Source organism: Abramis brama, assembly GCF_963993115.1.
Source record: "Abramis brama genome assembly, chromosome: 22".
NCBI lineage: Eukaryota > Metazoa > Chordata > Actinopteri > Cypriniformes > Leuciscidae > Abramis > Abramis brama.
In genome coordinates this window covers 18,136,504-18,157,507 of record NC_139984.1, presented here as the reverse complement: position 1 = coordinate 18,157,507, position 21,004 = coordinate 18,136,504, and the positions used below count along the sequence as shown (strand labels likewise).

The window sequence follows — 21,004 nt, the reverse complement described above, 5'->3', positions numbered from 1 at the left end:
TTAGAATTGAAAACAGTTATTTTAAATTGTAATATTATTTCACAATATTACTATTTTACTGTATTTTTGATCAAATAAATGCAGACTTGGTGAGCGTAAGAGACTTCTTTCAAAAACATTAAAATCTCAAACTTTTGAACAGAATGTTACAGCATCTACTAACAGGGTAATGCTAACCAGCCAAGCCTTGAGCACCTGGCACTTACAATGTTGTCCACTTACGTCATTTTCTCCGAAGACCATCCTATCCATCACACTGACTTTCAGGAAATGTCTGTGCGAAGACCTTGGCATTTCAAGCACGTCATTTTATCAGACTGGTCTATTTCTAACTGCAAACCATGCCCACATCATCAGATTCTGTCTCTCACAGTTGTCTCGAAGAGATATTTATGTATATTTTGACTGCTAGAATATACCCTTCCATCAGTGAGGCACTCTGCTGTGTAATGTTGCCTGCTATTTTGTCCATGTGGTTCAAGGAATGCCTTTCCATGTCCACTCGTTCAGTCCAGCTCAAGCTTTACTGCACAGGCCACATGGAAACATTCTTCTTCACGTAAGAAAATGTCAGGAATGACACAAGACTTCTCAAGTCTGACTTGATCACATGATCAATGCAGTACTGATGTCTCCCACTAGAGCAGAGTAATCTCTGCACCAATTCAAACATGAATTTTTCATCAAGTCACCATGAAATCAAAATGGAATGAATTTGGAATATTGCCTTATTATATTATAAATGATTTGTTTGTGCACATCATTATTTTTAAATTAATGTGCTCTCACAATGTTTAATCAAAATAACTTTCCCTCCCTCAGTGACTTCTCTACTCTGATGATGTGTTTACTGGCATGAGGGTGGGACAACCTGTCACTCACGACATCTCAGCAATAGCAAACCACAACGACCCAGTCAATTCCCAATAGACGAAATCAAGTCCCGCCCCTTTTTTTGTCTTGTTCCAGAAGCCGTTTCACTTGGATGTACGTCCTGAAGAAAAGACTTCCATTTATATGTATATATTGGAAAAATGCACAATAGAAGAATTTTAACTAGCAATCTCAGACTTGCAGCATATGAGCTTAGGTAAAGCTGTGAGAGGATTAGTTGGTATAAATAGATGACCTCTGTGTCAGCTTAAACACTTCAATGGTAAAGTGAGAAGCAAAAATGATATTGTGATGAAAACTAAACATCTTAAAAGATGTTAAAAGCCACCTAATTAGACTCTGCGAGGCATTGAGGAGTGTGTGAGCGAGGGCTTTGAGTGTGACGGGACAAACGAGCCACTAAATGGAGGCTGATGAAAGCAGTGTGAATTATTCATATTATGGGACTAAGTGTGAAATGATTCTCTCCATCCAGTAGAGTCCCTTCAGTTCACACTCACGCCCAGCTGCTTGCGCTTCACATCTACACGCCAAACACGCGGGCTCAAAAACCTTCAGATTTTGAGCTTCACATTTCTGATTCGGAATGAATTTTTTTTTGTGTGGTAATCAACATTATGCCACAAATGTTGTCAACTGAGCGCAACTCTTACTGAACCTGGAATATTCCTTGAAGTCTGGAGAAAAACCTGGAGAAAAACAGCCGTGGTTATTAGTTTCACATGTAGACTACCAGAAGACCGTAGCAGCTCATAAGAAGGTCAACAAGTTTGGAACGTGTAATGTAGATGGGCAGTCTGGCCTTTCTGTGACGGCAATGAGAATTATGTAATTGAGGAATGTACAGAACTCAAATGTGATATGTGATCATGTGATTTGCGCTAGCATGTGCTGATCACTGGTGCATGTATTATTAACAGAAAACCCCCCACTAAGTTTACCTTTACAGAGCTTAAATTATCAGCATAATGTATAGCCAATGCAAAAAGGGTAAATACTTGCACAATCCTGTTCATTTTATTCCGCTCTTCTCTTTCTCACCTGTCGTCGGCTCCAGTCATCAGAGCCGTGTTGACAGGCTCTGCTCGTAAGTCTATGTTTCGACCCTGGGAACTGTTTTCACAGTGGAGGTTGAAAGAACACTGGTTTACAAGAGCTGGAAGAGAACCTGGGACTCCTCCAAACTCTGATTCATGGCCACCCTCACACCTTACCAGCTGTGTCTGACATCAGTCCACATCAACATCCCACCTTTGACTCAGTGGACATGGGAACAAGTATTTAATCAATGTTTCACAAGTTCACACTTATAAATAAGATAGAGTAAAGAGTATGCGTATTTGGCGTGGGCTACTGTCCGAGTAGAGCGCTCCGAGCTTGGAATGTGGCCTGAACCCAGAGTACTCCTCCCTATAGGCCTCCTCTCATGCTGATTGGATAGACATGTTAATTGCTGATTGGAATGACGTGTTGATTGGATAGATTATTTGAACGTGTTCCTCCCGAACTTTAAATCAAATCAAATCAAATCAAATCAAGTATATTTGTATAGCGCTTTTCACAATACAGATTGTATCAAAGCAGCTTCACAGTATTAAATTAAAATAAAATAATACAACAAGGTTTGTTTCTAGTGGAATTTATTGATTGATATAATAAAATTAAATATCCCCAACTGAGCAAACCAACTTGAACTTTAACGACACATCATATCATTATAGTGAAAGTATCCTGTAGGCCTATGATGCAATTATTTTTGTATGACTTGTCTTCTGTTGTAGTATCATTATTTTGAACGATTCGCTTTTATTTTTATATTTTCAGTGTTCATTTTCAAGTTTTAGTCATTTTAGTACTTTAACATTTCAGTTTAGTTGTCAAGACAACATTTGTAAAAAAAATTCTTTGAAAGCTTTTTTAACATTTGTATTTTTGTATATTTCAGCTTTATATCAATTACCCAAAATTATTTTATTTTAAATTAGTTTTAGTTAACAGTAACAACAATGGCATAATGCTCAATAAAATATTGCTATCAGACTCAGTAACACTTTTATCCAATTTCAACCTTGGTTCACATTTTTTAGCAGATGAAAGGGTGCCTTTGATTTTGTTATTGTATCATGTTTAAACTTGATGCACAAATGAATTGGACATAGTGTTGTGATTTGTCTGTCATCAGAAGAATCGGGGACCCTTATGTGCAACAAACTTCCATATTCTGTAAAACAATTTATTTGCATTGTTTCCGGTTCAGGTCTTTTGTATGTGCTTTGTTAAATATAAAGCCGTTTTACTCAAGATAACTTCAAAGGAACGAGCAAAGATGAGCATAACCGATGTCCATCGCATTTGCAGATTGGTATCGACATTTTTTCTTCTTCTTTTCACTAACATTTTGATATGCAAACTGAATAAAACACCAACAAATAAAAGAAATAGATAGGTTAGCCGATTACCTTAAAAATCCATAGATATCGCCATCAGTTCGCACTGTCATTAACACTTTGTCTGACAAGCGGATGCAATGAGACCTGTTTTCCTGTTTGTTCATGTGACGTCCGGTGTGGTGAACAAATGAGTCCTATTGAAGAGATGAGTCCGAGCTTAGGACCCCATTAGTATGCCAGTAGTATGCCTGATCTAAATCTGTTCTCGCGACAACTTGTAGCTAACGTGAGCTGTTTTAGTGTTATTATCATAGACAGTAAAAGAAATGGACACAGTGACCCCATTGGATTCAACGGAGAAAAGTGAAGTCAATTAGAATCAGACTCAAACTGAGCTTGATGACGTAGATGTGACATGAGCAACCTGTCTGTCTTCTAGTAGCTGTGCCAAGAGAAATCTGAATCATTCCCTTCCGAGGCGGAGAGTGTGAGTAGGAGGTGTCCATGAGCTAGGAGCAGGAGCAACTTTTGCTAAGTATTCTGATTAATTATTTTGTCATTTTGCCTCCACGTCCCCCCGATTGCCCACAAGCTTCTCCTCATGTCCATACGGTAATTTCTCTACTGTGCGACAGAGAGTCGCGTGGTTATGATGCAATCGTTAGCCTATTTTTACAAAAACTGCTTCTACGGGGCCATAACGTAAGATACAAGGTAATGGAGCCTTTTATACATTTTTTGTTTATTTAGAAATAAATAATGGACAAATGGAGTCTTTAAACGCCTCAGATGTAAAGTTATTCGCTGTCAAAGTGACGCCAAAATGAATGTGAGTCAATGGAATGCTAACAGCAGGTGATGGTCTGCTAATCAATGGCGGCCCCTGGGGAAGCTTCAGTTTCCGGCTGATGGATTACCCCCTTGGTTATTATGTGGTAGCTTTATGTAGAATGCTACCCTGGTAATCCAGAGTTCTTTGAACCAATCGGACTGCTGGGGTCCTAAGCTCGGACTCATCTCTTCAGTAGGACTCATTTGTTCACCACACCGGCATAAAGCCTTTTCCATCATGGAATTTAGTTTTTATCTTTTAGAAATGACCACGTTTTGCATCATGTGAATGTTGCCCTCTGCTGGTGTGGAGAATGTATTTACATTTAACATTTTTTTTGTCATTTACAGACAGTGACTAGGTAATTTAACATATTTATAGCATTATAAATGTGTATTAAATAAAAAAAGAAAGAAAATATGGAACACTTTACTAGATTTGCGATGTTGAAAACTGTGGAAACGCGTCATCACAGTCTGTGAAAAGGGTCCATTGACAAAACACATCCATTACATTTCAAGCTTAGTAAGAATCACTTAAAGTACTTCACACATATGGTTACATGCATAAATTAATTCCTCATACTTGTGCTTTAATACTATAATCCATTTGGGTATGCTTTTAAAAGAAAACAGACAAGCATTGATGTATATCTCAAGTCATTCAGCTATGCCAAATTGAAAAGCGGAAATCAGACAAGCATGTTCAATGAAATATCACACTCAAGTTTATTTGATTCAGATTTTCTGGGCAGTATGTACAAAAAAAGCAGTATTTACAATGATGATTGCACAGGAAAAGGTCACAGAAGCAGCAGCTCAAAGGAAAGCATAACAATGTCTAAAAATTCATACCCTGTCATCAGCATGGATTTTGTGCTGCATCTTTTTTATTTCCCCAGACAAATTTGACTTCTGCACAGGAACAGCAAATTACAGTCATATACATGGACACTGCAAATAAATGGTAGAATCATGTCTCACCACAAGGGGGCACAGAAACCCTGCGCAGAGCAAACAAAAGCAGACTAAAACATATTTCAAAAATATTTGTTTTTTATTGATACACAACTGTTCCAAAAGGGGTTTTAGTTATAGTGTTAGCAATTCTTTGTAGTTGTTGTGATGATGTCCAGCCTTTTAGCCCAATATTGGCTGTGTCTGAAACCTCAGCTGCCTAGTCAGTCAAAGACTCGACAGGCATAATTAATCTGCTTTCAGATAGGCTTCCAAGGCACCTTAATGTCATTTAATGATATATATAGGTTTGTGGAGTATTGTTGGCAAAAAGTACACATCTGTACTGCCTTCAAAATCAACAAACTGATGCAGCTTAGACAAAATATTGCACAAATATTGGATTTGGATGTACCTTTTTGCCTTTCTTACCTTAGTATATTGCCTGCAACTCAGTTATCAGGTTTCAGACAGAGCCAATGTCTGAAGGTGATGATACACACGGCAACTTTTTGAGCAATGTTGCTGGGCAATCTTGCCTAGCGATTGTTGCTTGGGCACTTTCCCATTGAAAATGGGCAATAAATATATATCTGGATAATTTAGATGGGCCCTGTGTCTCATCTGGTTGCCCGTTGATGGCAACATTGCCCAGCAACATTGCCCAAAAAGTTGCCCTGTGTATCATCACCTTGAGTATGCCATCAGGACGGATCAATTATGGGAAATGTATAAAACAAACATGGATCAGTAATGACGACTACATTACATCTTAATGGTGTAGGACGAGGGGCGGTATAAAGGCAGTTCAATGGAAGCCAGTAAGGCCAATCATTTATCAGAAATAGATTACAAAATATTCTGCTAAGCTTTCCCCTTCATATATTTTGACACTTAGAGTAAGGCAACTCCAAACCACTCTGTCATATTTAGGCTCCATTCAATGCTTTTTGCCTTCAACAGAAAGAGCAAACATCACATTGACTGATTTTTGGCATTAATGATTGGTTTATAGATTAGCAACAGCACATTTGTTTAACTCACAAGCCTGTTTAGACTTTTTAAAAGAGGACTGGCACCTTGGCACACAGCTCAAACATTAAACCATCTGTATGTTCAAGCGCAAAGCAAAGAATAGCCAGTTTGAATCGAGTCAACATAAAGTAAAAATCTCCACTAGGGATTTTTATACAGTTCGGAAAAAATTGAGAGAAGAGTCACCGTAAGGAATGCCGCACTGAAGATGAAACTCAAGACATCGCAGCTTTTTATTTATCACAAGCTGCTTATGTGGCAAACAGATAAACAATCAACATGTCGAACTGGTGCATCAAAACTGAGCATAAACAATGACTGGTCAGCTGGTCAGAAAACTGAGCTGAATTAGTGTGTTAGCTCACTGTTGTTGTAACACTGACATGGCTGAATTTCTTATCTGTTTGAGGGTAAGGTAAGGCATCTGCAATGTATCATGTAATATATTCAGAGGGTGTCTCTCACACTTCACCAAACTGTCATGTTTTGATAATAATCAAATGTGAATATGACTCACACTCATTAAATGCCCCATTTCTCCATGCACAAGTGATAATGGCAGATAGACACATTATTTAAGAGTAACAGCACTTTTCAGTTTCTGACATATGAGAAAATCTCACCAATAATTATGTGCTATATAAATAAAAGAGCTATGGATGCAGATTACTGAGAATCAGTACCATATTAGTTTTTGGCTGATATTAGAATTTTTAAATATCAGTACTGGCCAATATTGGATGTATAATTGTTTTATTGGATGTATACTGTAATTTGTATAATTGCTTTTTTCCCTTTATTTGTACATTTAGATTACCTTTGTCATGTAATGCTCACTTAAAGTACCCCTATTATGGATTTTTTAAAATTACCTTTCATGTAGTGTGTAACATAGCTGAGTAAAATAAGTGAATGAAAACTCACATTCTTACTGTCTTACTGAAATACTTCTGCTAAGCAGCTGTGGGCCACTATTACCTAAAACTGTGTCTATTAATGCAGATTGTCTATCATTCTCACTACTTTGAGTAAAGATTAAGCATGAAGCAAGATTTGTCAGTCATTGACACTAGAGCTCGGCTAATGTATGCACTGTTATTGATACAGTTCCCACATGTTTACCGCAATAAATTAGAAAAATGCTCTGTAAATAAATAAGTTTAAGTAAAATAATTGGTTTGTTGATGGACATGCACTTGTTAATGCTGCTGGTGAGGAATTGCAGTTGCAACATCTCATAATGTACCTCAAACTGAGTAGTGTATCACTGAGAAACGTCCTGCTCGAGTCGTCCTTGCGTTGGAGGTTCGGGTTGAATTACTAGTTCTTCCAATGTTTCATCATCGGACTCGCGCTCGGATTGCTATGGTAAAACCGACGTCATTGTTCGTTACTGTCTTTAGTTTACGGTGTAGAATCGCTGGGCATTTTTGTTTTCGATACACGCGCTGTACGCGGTAAACCAATCACAACAGACTGAGCCATCTGGCCAGTCAGAGCAGAGTAGCTTGCGGAAAGGAGAGAAATTGATTCATCTGACAAGTCGCTTGAGAATCATTGAAAAATGTGGTGATGTGTAAATGACCTTTGATGCATGTAAACCTGTTGTAGGAGACTCCAAAACAACATTAGGAAACTTTAAAATAGCATAATAGGGGCACTTTAAAATTAATCTTTAAAATATCCAATTTTATACTGTCCATTATAATGCTGTGATACCTTACTTAGTATCATTTAAAAAGTTACATTTTATTTTTATTTGTTGTTTCTTTACAAATAAGTATAGAATTTTAATACCTGTCATAACATGAAAATAATTAGCAGCTAATCAGATATATTTCTGATATCGGTGCACCCCTACTCAAAATACTGTGCAATGACTGAACTGAAATTCACAACACAGCTTTTTTTATTAGTTCAAAAACTTTTTGAGTGGAGTTACTCTTAAATAATGTCAAAAGATGTATTGCACAGCTGTTATAAACATTAGATCAAGGGGTTTTACACCTGAAATCTGACTGAAAGAACATCAATAATATCAGAATATGAGAAATGACCCTGTCCCAAATAATGCATTTGATGTGTACTGTACTTGCAGATGTGCGATGACCGTAGCAAGTCCCATTTGTCATTTTAGGTTTCAGAGGAATGCTCTATGCGCCCTGTTGCACAGCCCATTTGGGACAGGGCTGAAAATGCTTTCATCGTGCAAGCAGGTGAAATGTCCTTGAGGAGGAAAAACTTCACAAAACTGAATTTTAGCACAGTGTTAGGACTTCAAACAACCTGCTAGTTTAGCCACTCATCAGCACAATGACATGTCATTAGACACTGCTACAGAGGAGGTTCTCATTAATTTACTGATGTACTCACAAGGGGGTTAAGGACAAGCCTGAAGGAGGGCTAGTGCACAGTTTCTGGCTGCCTATCCAACTCCTTCCTGTTTCTAGTCAAGTCTGCGAGGGTAGTGAGTGTCCTGATGGAGGCATGGTCACATGATCATGGTTCCGGGCCATGCATGTTGTCACTCATGCAGCCGACTGGTGTCATCGTCCTCTTCTTCATCAAGTAACCCGAGCTCTCCTTGTCTCTCTAAGGTCTTTCTAATGGAAATGCTGTTCAAACAATATGGTGTGAGACAATAATCAGGCCACTGACACCGCTTTTCCACCGCTGGGCCGAACTGTTCTAAGAACAGTAAGGAACGGTTCTAGTTATATTTCCACTTGAGCTTGGTTCGGCACGGCACGATTACAAACCATTCTCAACCTGGAATTCTCAGCCAACCATGCTGGTAGAATGCGTGTAGTGACGTCGCCACTCAAGATTGGTCACTTGTCTGTTACATGACTACCAATGTAGCTGGCTAAGTGCGCTATTTAAGCAACATAAACACAATTAATAATACAATTAAAATAAATATTTGATCATCCTCCACAACGGTCACTATTTACATCTCATTTCTATAAACTCTTGATTTATCAAGGCAAACAACGGGCACATTTGTATTACATCAGGCCGGGCTGGATCGGCACGGAATGGGATGGTCACGCGAAGAGAACACTTTAGCCCAATGGTGGAAAAGCGGCTTATGTTTTTTAAAGTAATCTCACCAAAATCTCACCTCAAGTAAAAAAAGGCTACATTTATTTGGTCAAAAATGCAGTAAAACAATAATATTGTGAAATATTATTATAATTTAAAATAACAAGTTTTCTATTTTAATATATTAAAAATCGAATGTATTCCTGTAATGGCCAAGCAGATTTTTAAAGCAGAAACTGTGATACATTTTTATTTGATGGATTTTAATTTGGATTTGATTTGATAGCATTTATTTAAAACAGAAATGCACTGTTTACTATAATTGTACTGTATACTATTAATTATAAATGCATTGCAATGAGATAAATGAGTTTCCTTCTTCTGCTGAACACAAAAGAAGATATTTTGAAGAATGTCTGTAATCAAACAGTTCCATGAGTCAATGGCTACCGTCAGCTGTCTGGTTACCAACATTCTTCAAAATATCTTCTTTTTAGTTCAACAGAAGAAAGAAACTCATACAGGTTTGGAACAACTTGAGGGTAAGTTTTCATTTCATGACAAAATTTTCATTTTTGGGTGAACTATCCCTTTAACCTAATCTCATTTAGTAAATTATTGATTACCTAATAATGAATCTCAGTCATAAATCCATATTAGTTAATAGTAGCAGATGAAGTGTTAATGTAGTACTACTCATTTATCATGCATAGTTACCAATTAATGATGGACGATTATCTAAAGTGTTACCAAAAAAAGTTATGTGGTCTATCTGTAAGTGTCCTGAAATTTGTTCTTTCATTTAGCCTTATAAAAAACATAATCCATATGTAAATGACCCAACATATGCATCAATATTCATATTATGCAATAGTCATAAACTTACATAACTTTAGTCTTAATAATATAATATAGGCAATACAATAGACCAGCCTGTGATATTCAGTTGATGAAACAAAATGATTCAGTCAAGATAACAGTTTATCTAACCTGTTGATGGATGTCCATGAGGCAGTCAAGCAGGAGAGGCTAGCAGTTCTGCACAGACAGTCACAGAGTTACAACAGACAGACAGAAATAAAGAATGGCAAAGTACATTCACTTGCCCAATACTTTACTAAAGAAGCTGTCATTCTTTATGTGCAAACTGCATGCATTCACACTTAAATCTGCATGCAGATACAACACTTAAATTCAGCATCTTTAGACTAGGCTAGCAAGACTCACCGATGTGGATTTGGGGTCATGCGGTCGCTCAAGTTTGATGCGAATGTCTGTACGGTTCTGCTCCTGGTTCTTTCCACCATCCTGCTGTTGAGTTTTGCCAGGGGCTGGAAAAATAATACATTTATTATATAGAAAGATACACAAACACTACACTGCTACACAAATATATTGTGTGAATGAAACTCTTTTGTACAGCTTGTTTCTCTCACCAGGAGAGCTCCCCCTACTGGTTGTACTGGTAGTGCTCATGTTGTCCTCAAGCCATGTGCTGTATGTCAATGAGTCTCGTTTATGAGGAGTATCTGCTGATGACAGACTCTCCTGAATGGAACAAATTCAACAAATTGCTCGAGACATACTTACAATACATATGAAGTTTGTTTAAGTGTTTCTAGAGATGTTTATTACTTGTAATGCATTAACGATTAATGTGCTGTTCTCACCATGCCGGTGTCATAGTCCTCTGTAGCCTCTGTTTCGTTCTCCTCTACCACACTAGCAAAGCTGCTGGCATTAGAGGAGGAGCGGGACAGGTCATGAGCCTCAGGAATGGACGGAGCCCGGCAGTAAATGCTTGAACTGCACACACACACATGCATACAAACAAATAAAAACATGCTCTTAATGCATTCCCTCATAACAAGCATGAAACTTCCATAGTTCTTGCTGTCAGATCACTTACATCCCCCAAAATGCACAACCTACCAAGCACCAAATGTGAGTAAAAGCTGACTTTGTTAAGTAAAGAAAACAAAGTTACTGGTAAATGCAATGGAAAGTGTAATAATATGTAATAATAGAGTGTAATAATAGAGTGTTCCTTCCACTGTGGGCCATTTTGGCCTTGTGGAAATTTTCACACTCTCACTAGTTTAGTTTGATGTCCAACAGTGGACAATTTTAACAGTGTTCATTAACATTTCCACAACATCTCAAATTACAGAAGTGATGAAGTTAGCTAGCATTTTGAATACCCAAATACACACAATTAAATACTATTTTTCACGTTTGCATAATTTGAAAAAAAAATTCAAGCTTGTTTGGACACAACATTTTTTTTTTTAAGTGTAAACATTATGCTTATTTACAAGTTCATAATTTTTATTTTTGGGGTCTATTTACATCAAAAACATTATTTTTTGCATACTGTACATTGCTGCAGAGCCTCTTCTCACCCTCTACCTGAAATGCTCTGTTTTAGTCCCTGCCTCTTTAAAGCTTGCTTTTCTGAAAAAAAGCCCAGTCTGCTCTTATTGGTCAGCAGGCCTAGTCTGTTGTGATTAGTCAACCACTTAAGGGGCGGTCAAACTGCACTTTTCGTTCAACTGACTTCCATTCAAACGCATGCAAATGCGTCAGACCGGAAATGCAAGCTAATGCAAAAATCGTCGCATTTCGCTGCGTTCCAAAGTTCAAGTTTGGTGAGCTCTGACCTGCGAATTCGCATCACGTGAAGACGTGTGACCAGTAGAAGATCGATACGTCACGTGGCTGAATAAAAAAAAAAATTTTTTTTCAGTAAAGTCAAATAAATATTTTTTACATTTTGAGTGTATTACTATTGGTTATATGTTGAATTCATGTTAATTAAAAAGACGCTGCAGAGTGTGACGTCATATGACGACCGTTGCAGTGTCCGAAGAAATTTTGCAGGCTCAAAATCTAGTGTGGCCACGGCTTTATAGCATGTGTCGGAAATGTAATGCCCCATTACCATAATCGAATTTCTGCTTCCGAGGCTTCATGAGCAGCTGTGAAGAGCATTATATCTATATTATCTATGACGTCTATATTCGAAGTCCTCGCAGCAAAAAAAAAAGAAAAAAAGAAAAAGTCACACTGTTCTTTGAAGGTGGGCTAAAGCAACCTGTAGCAAATTTAAACCAGTAGCATTATGCAAATATATAACGTAGCCGAGTCATGGAAATAATGGCAAGACTACAACAAAACATTTCAGGCAAGTATTTTTTTATCTCCCGTGGTCTGCTTTGCAACTTTACAGATCGTTAACATGCACAGACAGCTATATTTCACACTAATGGAAAGGTAAAAAAGGTAAAAGTTGTACTCTTCATATAACAAAAAGCTGAAATCAACCACTGAGACGTAAAAATATGATTTAAGGCAAATTCATAGTTAGATCCTCACTGATAAATGTGAGCAAATCATATAATCACTTTTCACTTTACCTGTTCTTAGTGATGAGGACCTCAGGAGAGCTCTGATTGGAGGAGTTTTCAGACTTGGGTTCCTGGGAGGCGTGGCCACTGTCAGGAGTCTTCTGTGTGCTGGGGGAGCTCTCCCTACTAACGCACACACACACACTGACCGTTAGAGGGCAGCATAAGCATTATGTTTGCAAATCTACAAGTCAACCATGAGGTGAAGGAGCCCAAGCTCAACTGCAGTCAACTAAAAATTAGGTTTGGTTAGATACAACAATACATGCTGTTTCACATCACTACACTGAAACACATGAGTTCAGAGCAACATCATTCAAGGGGCCTGTAAGTATTAAAGCACATTTGACAAAGGCCAGCTCATGCAAAATCCGTACAACAGACATTTGATTGGCTGAAAAATGAGCAGACCACCAATCAGCTAGCATAGATTTTGCATGTGCGACCAGTTGAACGTGCTTAAGGCCATAATTCATAGCATTTCAGATGCATTTCTATGGCCAGGTAAGGTAAGCAGCTAGTCTATGGTTAAAGAGGTGGTATTCTATGGTAGCATTTATACTTGGAGGGATCCACGATGAGCCTCCCATTCTTGAGAGTGACGCTGGGTAGAGAGAGACAGAGCACTGTCCTGTCCTCTGACAACAGAGCGGCAATTCTTCACCAAACACATAAACACACATAAAAGGAAGGAGTTCAGTGTAATATTATGCTTTATGTTCTGCCTCTATTTGTATCAAATGTCATTTTCTCAAAAAGAGGTAAATATAGATCTTAAAAGTATTGTTTATAATTTGCATGTACACGTGCATGATCAATAAATGATGAAGATTGTTGGAACATTTCGATTCTGTCAGTACTGACAATTTCATCAACCAGCTAAATAACTCTCTTTAACTGGCCCAAGCCATCAAGTCGTTCTTTTTGTTGAGTCCTGCTCTCGCCAAAACACACACAAACTCTCTCATTCAAAAGTTTGGGGTCGGTAAGATTTAAAAAAATATATATTTGAGTCTTAAGTCTTCATTTATTTGATTTTAAAAAATACAATAAAAACAGTAATATTGTAAATATAAATTGTAATGAAATGTAATTTATTCCTGTGATGGCAAAACTGAATTTTCAGCAGCCATTGCTGCAGTCTTCAGTCACATGATGCATCAGAAATCAATCTAATATGCTGTTTTGATGCTCAGGAAACATTTCTTATTATTATCAATGTTGAAACAGTTGTGCCTTAATACTGTATTTCTGTGGAAACCATAATACTTTTTTTCAGGATTCTTAACAGCATTTTTTATTTTATTTTTTTAACATTACAAATGTCTTTGCTGTCACTTTTGACCAATTTAATGCATCCTTGCTGAATAAAAGTATTAATTTCTTTGAAAACCAAACTTTCAAATGGTAGTGTGTGCACGAATTTCACAGAAGACCTTTCTTCTGCAAGCAGGTGTATGCACAAGGGTCACTAGGTCTTGAAACCAGTACTGTCTGAATCTGTGATACTGTAATGCTCCACAGTTGCAGCTCCAGAAGTTCAGAAGTGTTCTCATCCTCTTACCTTTTCTCCTGGACCTCCTGGATGTTCTCAATGCCGATAGCGCTGCTACGTCGAGAGTTGAAGGGTCCTGACTTTTTCCTAGTTGGGCTTTTTCCAGGAATGATCAAAGACTGTGGGAGGGAACAAGAAGTTCAGTGAGCCGAGGATTCAAACATAGATATCACCTTCACACTGATGGCCACCATGTGGTCTCAAAGGAAACTTTAAAGATATTACATTCTGTATAGGACAGGTCTATTTTATACCACTTGCAATTGTGGTCTGTAATTTCTTATATCTGTGGCGTGGTCCAGTCTTTATGAGAACAAAATACACTGTTTCGTAGTTTGACCGGCAGGGTGGATTGTGAAGTGTGTGCTTGAGGGTTTGGAGATGAAAGATGGGAGCAGGATCTCCTGAGCTTCACTGGACGGCTGTGTTCTCGCTGGGGACACTTTGTTCTCTTCAAGCCTGAGCGCTGGGATTTTACAGCTACTGCTTTATGACTTCAAATGAAAGGCCTTCAAAAAAGGCTTTTATCTAAAATGGCTTCAAAGGCTTCGGAAAGACTCTGTTGCCTTTTTCTTTTGTGTTTCTACACTATTAGCTCGCAAAGAGTGTACAATTATCAGAAGAGGGGATAGAAATACACCAAATAGTACACAACACCACATGACAAGAAGTGACATTGGACATTCGAACATAGCAGAGCAATGCATGACACACAGGAAGTGATGCTGAAAGGGGAGCTTGAAGAAACACTGAAATAATGCTGCTAAATGTAGATGAATCTAGATGTACATGGGTCATTATAAAGAACAGTGCTAATGGATATAAAAAAATTGTACAATGCTTACAGTAGGATATGATGTGTTTAGAAAGACTGGATTATGTGGCATGAAGATCTGCATGGAACAACTGTTAAAATGATGGATGCACGATATAGCAGATCCATATCAGTTATTGGCCGATATTAAAGATATTTTTATTTATTGTTATTGGCTGATATTGGGTATTTATTTGTGCATGCTCATTTTACAATTAGATGAACTTTTTCATCATGTAAAGCTCACCTAAACCTCTAAATAATAATTAATTTAACAATGTAAATGTAATACTTAGCAAATCTCAAAATTAATATACATTTTTCATAATTTTATGATGCTTCACTTGTAGCTTTTAAAATTATAGATTTTTTGCTATTTTTATTTATTCAGACAAAATAGTATAGAATTTTAATATTGACATTTATCGGTAATCTGCCATAAAAAAATTATTATATAGAATATTATCAGCTTATTGGTATCTGCCATAATTTATTGTTGCAACAAATTAAAAATGAAATAAAATGGAATAAATATGACAAAACATTGAAAATATGTATTTCTAGACAATTTCCAGTGGACAAACAAAAACACTTATAACAGTTAGTACTAAAAAATTTAAACAGTGCAAACAATTAATCTGAATGCGCATCTATCCCACAAATCCTCGTCTTTATTTGAGTAAAATTAAATATGGCATCAGCCCTGACTATGAAGTTCCATAATCCTATTTTTATATAGGATGAGTGCATTGAGAACAGAGAGTTAAAGGGGCTCTCGCTGACTGTATCAGCAGCTGTATGGTGTAAAAGTGATGTTTAGGTCATGCAGTGAGAACGAATGATGCAGATGAGAGAGGAGTGAGAGTTATACATGAACCTCTTCTATGGTTCCTATTCCTATGGCACTGCCACGCCGTCCATATTTACTGGGACTTTTGCCTGGGACAAGCAATGACTGCACAGAGCCCACAGAGAAAGAGAGAAAGAGAACGAGAGAAATTATGAGTCCATGCAGCAGGTTATGTGTTATACAAACAAAGTAGGCTACAGACATCTGTTAGAGGGAGCATGAACAGGAAGAAAAAAAGCTGTCATAAGCACAACAGAGGTAGCCACATGAGGAGAAAAGGACCGGAGGAACTTCAGCAGGTCCCGGGACCTGTGAAGTACAAGAAAGCAAAAGTAGTAGCACACAGCACACCATTGGAGACAACGGGACAGTTGACATTTCAACACGGTTTAACAGTTAGTCAGGTTAACATTATCGGAACAGGTTAAGTCAGACGAGAAAACTCATATACATCATGCTGTTAAATAAACATTAATGCAATGTTATTTGTAACTGAGCTCTATTTAATTTGACCTGTTGATATGCTAAAACACGCAATAATTCACAAAAAATGTTTCCTTCAAATTGTATCATAGATCATTGGTTCTCAACTGGTGGGTCATGATCCGAAATTGGATTGTTTAAATTAAGTAAAGTAAACAGAATTTACAAACTGTCGCTATACAGTTTGTTACATTGTTATTCATTTTGCATATTGTTGGATTAATGGACGCTGCAGCTCCATTGGGATTTTGAGGATGTTTCTATTTACACTAAAATAAATTTGTACGAAAAATACAAATACAATTTTAAAAATTTACAACACTGTCAATTTTACTATCCATAATTCTTTTTTATGTTATTAATTTTGCCTTAATTTTGATATTGGTGAATTTTTGCACTTTTCAGTATCGGTGTGATTGTAAGCATGTTTTTATTTACTTGATTATGATAGATCATTTTGGTATGTGTTAGGGTGTCACTTGATGTCCAATATACTTGGACATATACTTTAATATATTGTCCTGAAGCAAAACCAGTTGAGAACGGTCACAGGAACCTTAATGGGGTCCCCTCATCGACGGCTCTGGCTGTTATAATCACCATAGGGGGATGAATCACTTTACGCAATTTCTAATTTTCACCTCTAAGCTTTGGGATTGAAGTCCCAATAGTCAAAATATGGTCTATATTCTCCATTGCGTAACCTGCTGTGAAGGTCAAAAAAGTTCATTTGACTGACGTGGCATATGATAGTGCTATAAATAACAGAAACATTAACTGTGACAAAGGCATGGCTCAGTAACTCTGAAGTCTGTTCCAGCGTGAGTCCCTCTGGGGAAAGATTTCACTAGGCTCATATGAGTTTTGCTTACGAGGGGCACTGGCATGACTTAGCATGGCCTTCAGTGTGTGACAGTCCCCAGGGCAAGGAGCAGCACCATAAGAGCCACTGCACTTGATGGAGCAAAAGCTGGCTGGTCGAAGAACGCTGTCTCTGCACTTATCTTGTGCGATAACCATACTTACCGACAGCACACCTGCATATTAAAAAATTAGCACAGCAGAATCCATTCAACATACACACACACATATATAATTCTCTTTGCAGGTCCTTATGTGGTGCTGATGTGCGGCTGATCCTGTGGGGGATGTAATAGGTCAAAACATTCACAACTGTCTTTATACTAACACTGCTGGCAGGCCGCCTTATCCTACATCTAGATCAGATAATATTCATTCCTGAGAGACACTGGAAGGAAAATAGGAAAATAACAAAATAAAATCTCACATGACCCCTTGTAGACTATCTGACAGTATTTCATTCCCTCATGAGCAACATGCAACACATTCATAACTTTATATCATGCACCTCTCAAAGGACCCCATCTCCACCATAACACACACACACACACCTCCTGCAATGACAGAGCGGTTAAATGAGTTACAGTCTTCTCTGGGGAAAACTCAAATTCAGGTAACATGCTTTTGGGTCAATGACATATTTATACTTAAAAAAAAATAAAAATAGAAATCTATTTTAAAACATCTGTGCCAAGCTCTCAGAAATGTATTTATGATGGATTTGAAAAATGTGATCCAATCATTATTATTTTCAAGAAGGTTTTTAAATATTTTCAAGGTAATACTAATATTAAATTTTTTATGAATCTCACAAATTGTTTATTCATAAATATAATACATTTTTAATGGGAGTCACCATTTTTCACCATTGAATTTTGTCACATTATTACATCATCGTGCGACGAAACTCCACCTCTGCAGAAGATCAAAGGCTACTTCTACATCATTGCCTCTTTAGCCCCGCCCACCAATTCACACGATTGGCCTTCTTTGTGATCCTAAGCAAGGATGAACTTTATTTTGTAACACAGTAAAAGTTATCCTGTCAACTATAACTGTGGTAACTCCAAGAACTCACAGTAAACTTAATTTGCCACAACCAAGACCTATAAGCATATGTAATATGCATAAATGTTTCACAGTTGGCTTATGCTTCAACTATGTAGAGATAAACACCTTTCTGTAGTGTTTTCCTTTCGACACAAATATATAATGTAATAAAATATGATACTATCTCACAAATACATAAGGAATAAATATAAATAAAGGTGACTAATTACAAAGCTGTAGCAGACAAGTGTCCTTGGTATTTGAGGTGTAGGTCTATCTTTTAGTGTTTTGGTTAAAAACAGGATAGAAAATAGCTTATTAATTCTAAATTAGGATGGGTTTTTTTCATGTAAAAATCTGGATAAAAATTCTAACATTATAAGTGGACCTCAAGTTCATGCCCCCTTTAAGTTTTCTTTTCAAGAATTTTATTAAGGCTTTTTTTTTTCATCATGAAAAAATTATCAAGACATTGTATCACCCTGACATTTTTGACTAAAAATAGATTTTAATAGAGATTAAAAAACATGCTCATCATAAAATAGGTGTATTGAATATGAATGGCTTTTTAAATGTACTTTTGAATAAGTTAATGTCATTGACCCTTTTAACTCAGGAAATATTGACTGTTGCTAGAGCAGCGCACACGAGCAAGGCCAGTGAATTAAGTGATCCTTTCAAGAAACATTCCTGAGGTAAACTCAACGGTAATAAATGAAAGATTCCAGTGAAATACAGAGTGAGAATATCAGTGGCTGTAGAGATGACAAAAAAAAAAGAATGATGGGAATGAGGAAAAAAGGGACTCGTGCATGAGGGCAATTATTAAGTTGAGGTCGTTTGATTTATCATGAAATATTTCGCCTTTGTTGTGTTGTTTGTCTTTAGTTAGTTTAGCAACTCAAGCTTAAGTTTCAGTGTAGTCAGGAATTAGTGAAGTATGTGTAACCAGGACTGGGTTTTTACCTCATAGTGGAGGGTAGTGAGGGGACTAGCATAGTTTTGCCCATTGGGAAGCCTGTAGGGGGGGGTTACTTACTATCCCAGGGGGTTTGGGGGTCTCTGGTGAGAGGTGGTTGATGTTGTTGTGGGTGAAACTGCCGCTGTGACTATTGGAGACTGTGTACTTCCTGATATTGAGGCCCATGGTGTCCAGAGACTGGCTCCTGCTGCGGATCACCCGCTACAGCACAGGGAGAGATGAGGAGGAGACACGGTGAGCAGCGGCAGGTCAGGGTGGGCCAATGGAGTGGGTCTGAAGCCAATCAATCAAGTTGCTAAAACAACTCAAGTAACACCTGAGTGAACCACAGGTGAGGAGAGAGTGCAGTTTTGTCCGTAAAAGAAAAAGCATGTGGCCAGAGAGAAGAAGAATGATATGAAGCCCGAGCACAGGAAGTCATTGAAAGGATGGCTAAGAGCTCCCGAAGCTAGCTGTGTAAGAGTGTAAATGGATATTGATTAAACATCACCCGCTAAAGTGCTGCCCGATTTTTAAGGGAAAACTCCCAGAATGCCACAACCACAGAAGAGCTGGAGAACATCCTTTATGCTAATGTGTTTGTCTACAGACAGCTGCTGAAGAAAACTGTGTGAATGAGTGGTTGCGGAAGCAAATAAAATAGGTTAAAAGAGATAATGAAAATGATTTTTGAGAAATCTGATAGATTTTTATGTCTGGATGACCACAATCAATGCGTGAACACCACTGGACACATTCAATTATAAACCCGGCTGTCGAGCACATACAAACAGTCTGTCTATAATGAATTATAGGCCGTTTGAATTTTGGGCATAGAAAATTCTGTCTTCTTGAATAATAACCTCGGTAACACTTTAGTTTAGGGTCCAATTCTCACTTTTAATTAGCATGCACATTACTAGGATATTGGCTGTTTATTAGTACTTATAAAGCACATATTAATGCCTTATTTTGCATGACCATATTCTACATCCCTTTATGCTACCCAGTACCTAAACTTAACAACTACCTTACTAACTAATAATAAGCAGTAATTAGGAGTTTGTTGAGACAAAAGTAATATAGTTAGTTAATAGTGAGAATTGAACCCTAATCTAAAGTGTGACCATAACCTCTATATACCAGGGTTATTATAGTTAACTAAAACAATAAAAAACATTTCCGTTACTTGAAATAAAATAAATGTTAACTGAAATTAAATAAAATACAAAAAAACATTTTATTTCAGCTAGTTGCCAAAGCAACATTTCTCATTTTCACTTAGTTTAACTTGATGTACTAAAACTAAAATAAATAAAAAATTATACAAAACTATCCAGACATACGACACAATTTAAAAACTTTAACTAAAATTAAAATGACAACAGAAAATACAAAAATAAAATCTTATTTAAAATATATTTAAAAAATCTCAATGACACTAAAATAACACTACTATATACTCATCACGCATAATTCTACATATTACAGGAAAATATCTGTGTACGATATGATTAATCATGTACTACTGATTAATTTGCAAAGTATTTTAGGAAGCAAAATAGTGTAGAGCCCAAGTTAATTCTCATGAGTGTATCTATGTTCAACAATGTGCTAATTGGACTAATTAGTGTAAATTATGGTAATGAGTGATTTAATTTTGGTAGCATTGGATACATCACTTGGCAGCTGGAGTCATAAAGGCGGCACCATCTAAATCCCAAGAGAGAAAAGAAATGCTACCGTTCATTTAGAACAACAGCAGCAAGATCAAAAAAGACAATTTGAACGAACGACTCATCTCACGTCCTTTAAAGATTCATGAGTGCTAACATGACTGTAAAACAACCAGAATACACCACATCCACCAT

General features: G+C 37.2%; 1 protein-coding gene across 9 annotated transcripts in view; it reads right to left on the bottom strand.

Moving 5' to 3' along the window:
• Positions 1 to 6,909: 6,909 nt before the first annotated feature.
• rap1gapa (RAP1 GTPase activating protein a) overlaps positions 6,910 to 21,004 on the bottom strand; it is a 78,506-nt gene continuing 64,411 nt past the window's right edge. For 3 of the 9 annotated variants that reach the window (XM_084099154.1, XM_084099155.1, XM_084099153.1), the window contains 8 exons: positions 14,124 to 14,233; positions 13,122 to 13,217; positions 12,569 to 12,685; positions 10,823 to 10,958; positions 10,589 to 10,700; positions 10,380 to 10,483; positions 10,143 to 10,190; positions 6,910 to 8,722 (listed from right to left, as the gene is read on the bottom strand). In XM_084099154.1, coding sequence (XP_083955280.1) covers positions 10,182 to 10,190; positions 10,380 to 10,483; positions 10,589 to 10,700; positions 10,823 to 10,958; positions 12,569 to 12,685; positions 13,122 to 13,217; positions 14,124 to 14,233 — 684 coding nt within the window. In that variant the 3' untranslated portion in view covers positions 6,910 to 8,722; positions 10,143 to 10,181. Of the gene's footprint in view, positions 8,723 to 10,142; positions 10,191 to 10,379; positions 10,484 to 10,588; positions 10,701 to 10,822; positions 10,959 to 12,568; positions 12,686 to 13,121; positions 13,218 to 14,123; positions 14,234 to 15,805; positions 15,884 to 19,211; positions 19,356 to 21,004 lie in introns of all 9 variants that reach the window. The other 6 variants (XM_084099152.1, XM_084099151.1, XM_084099158.1 and 3 more) reach the window with 4 other exon arrangements.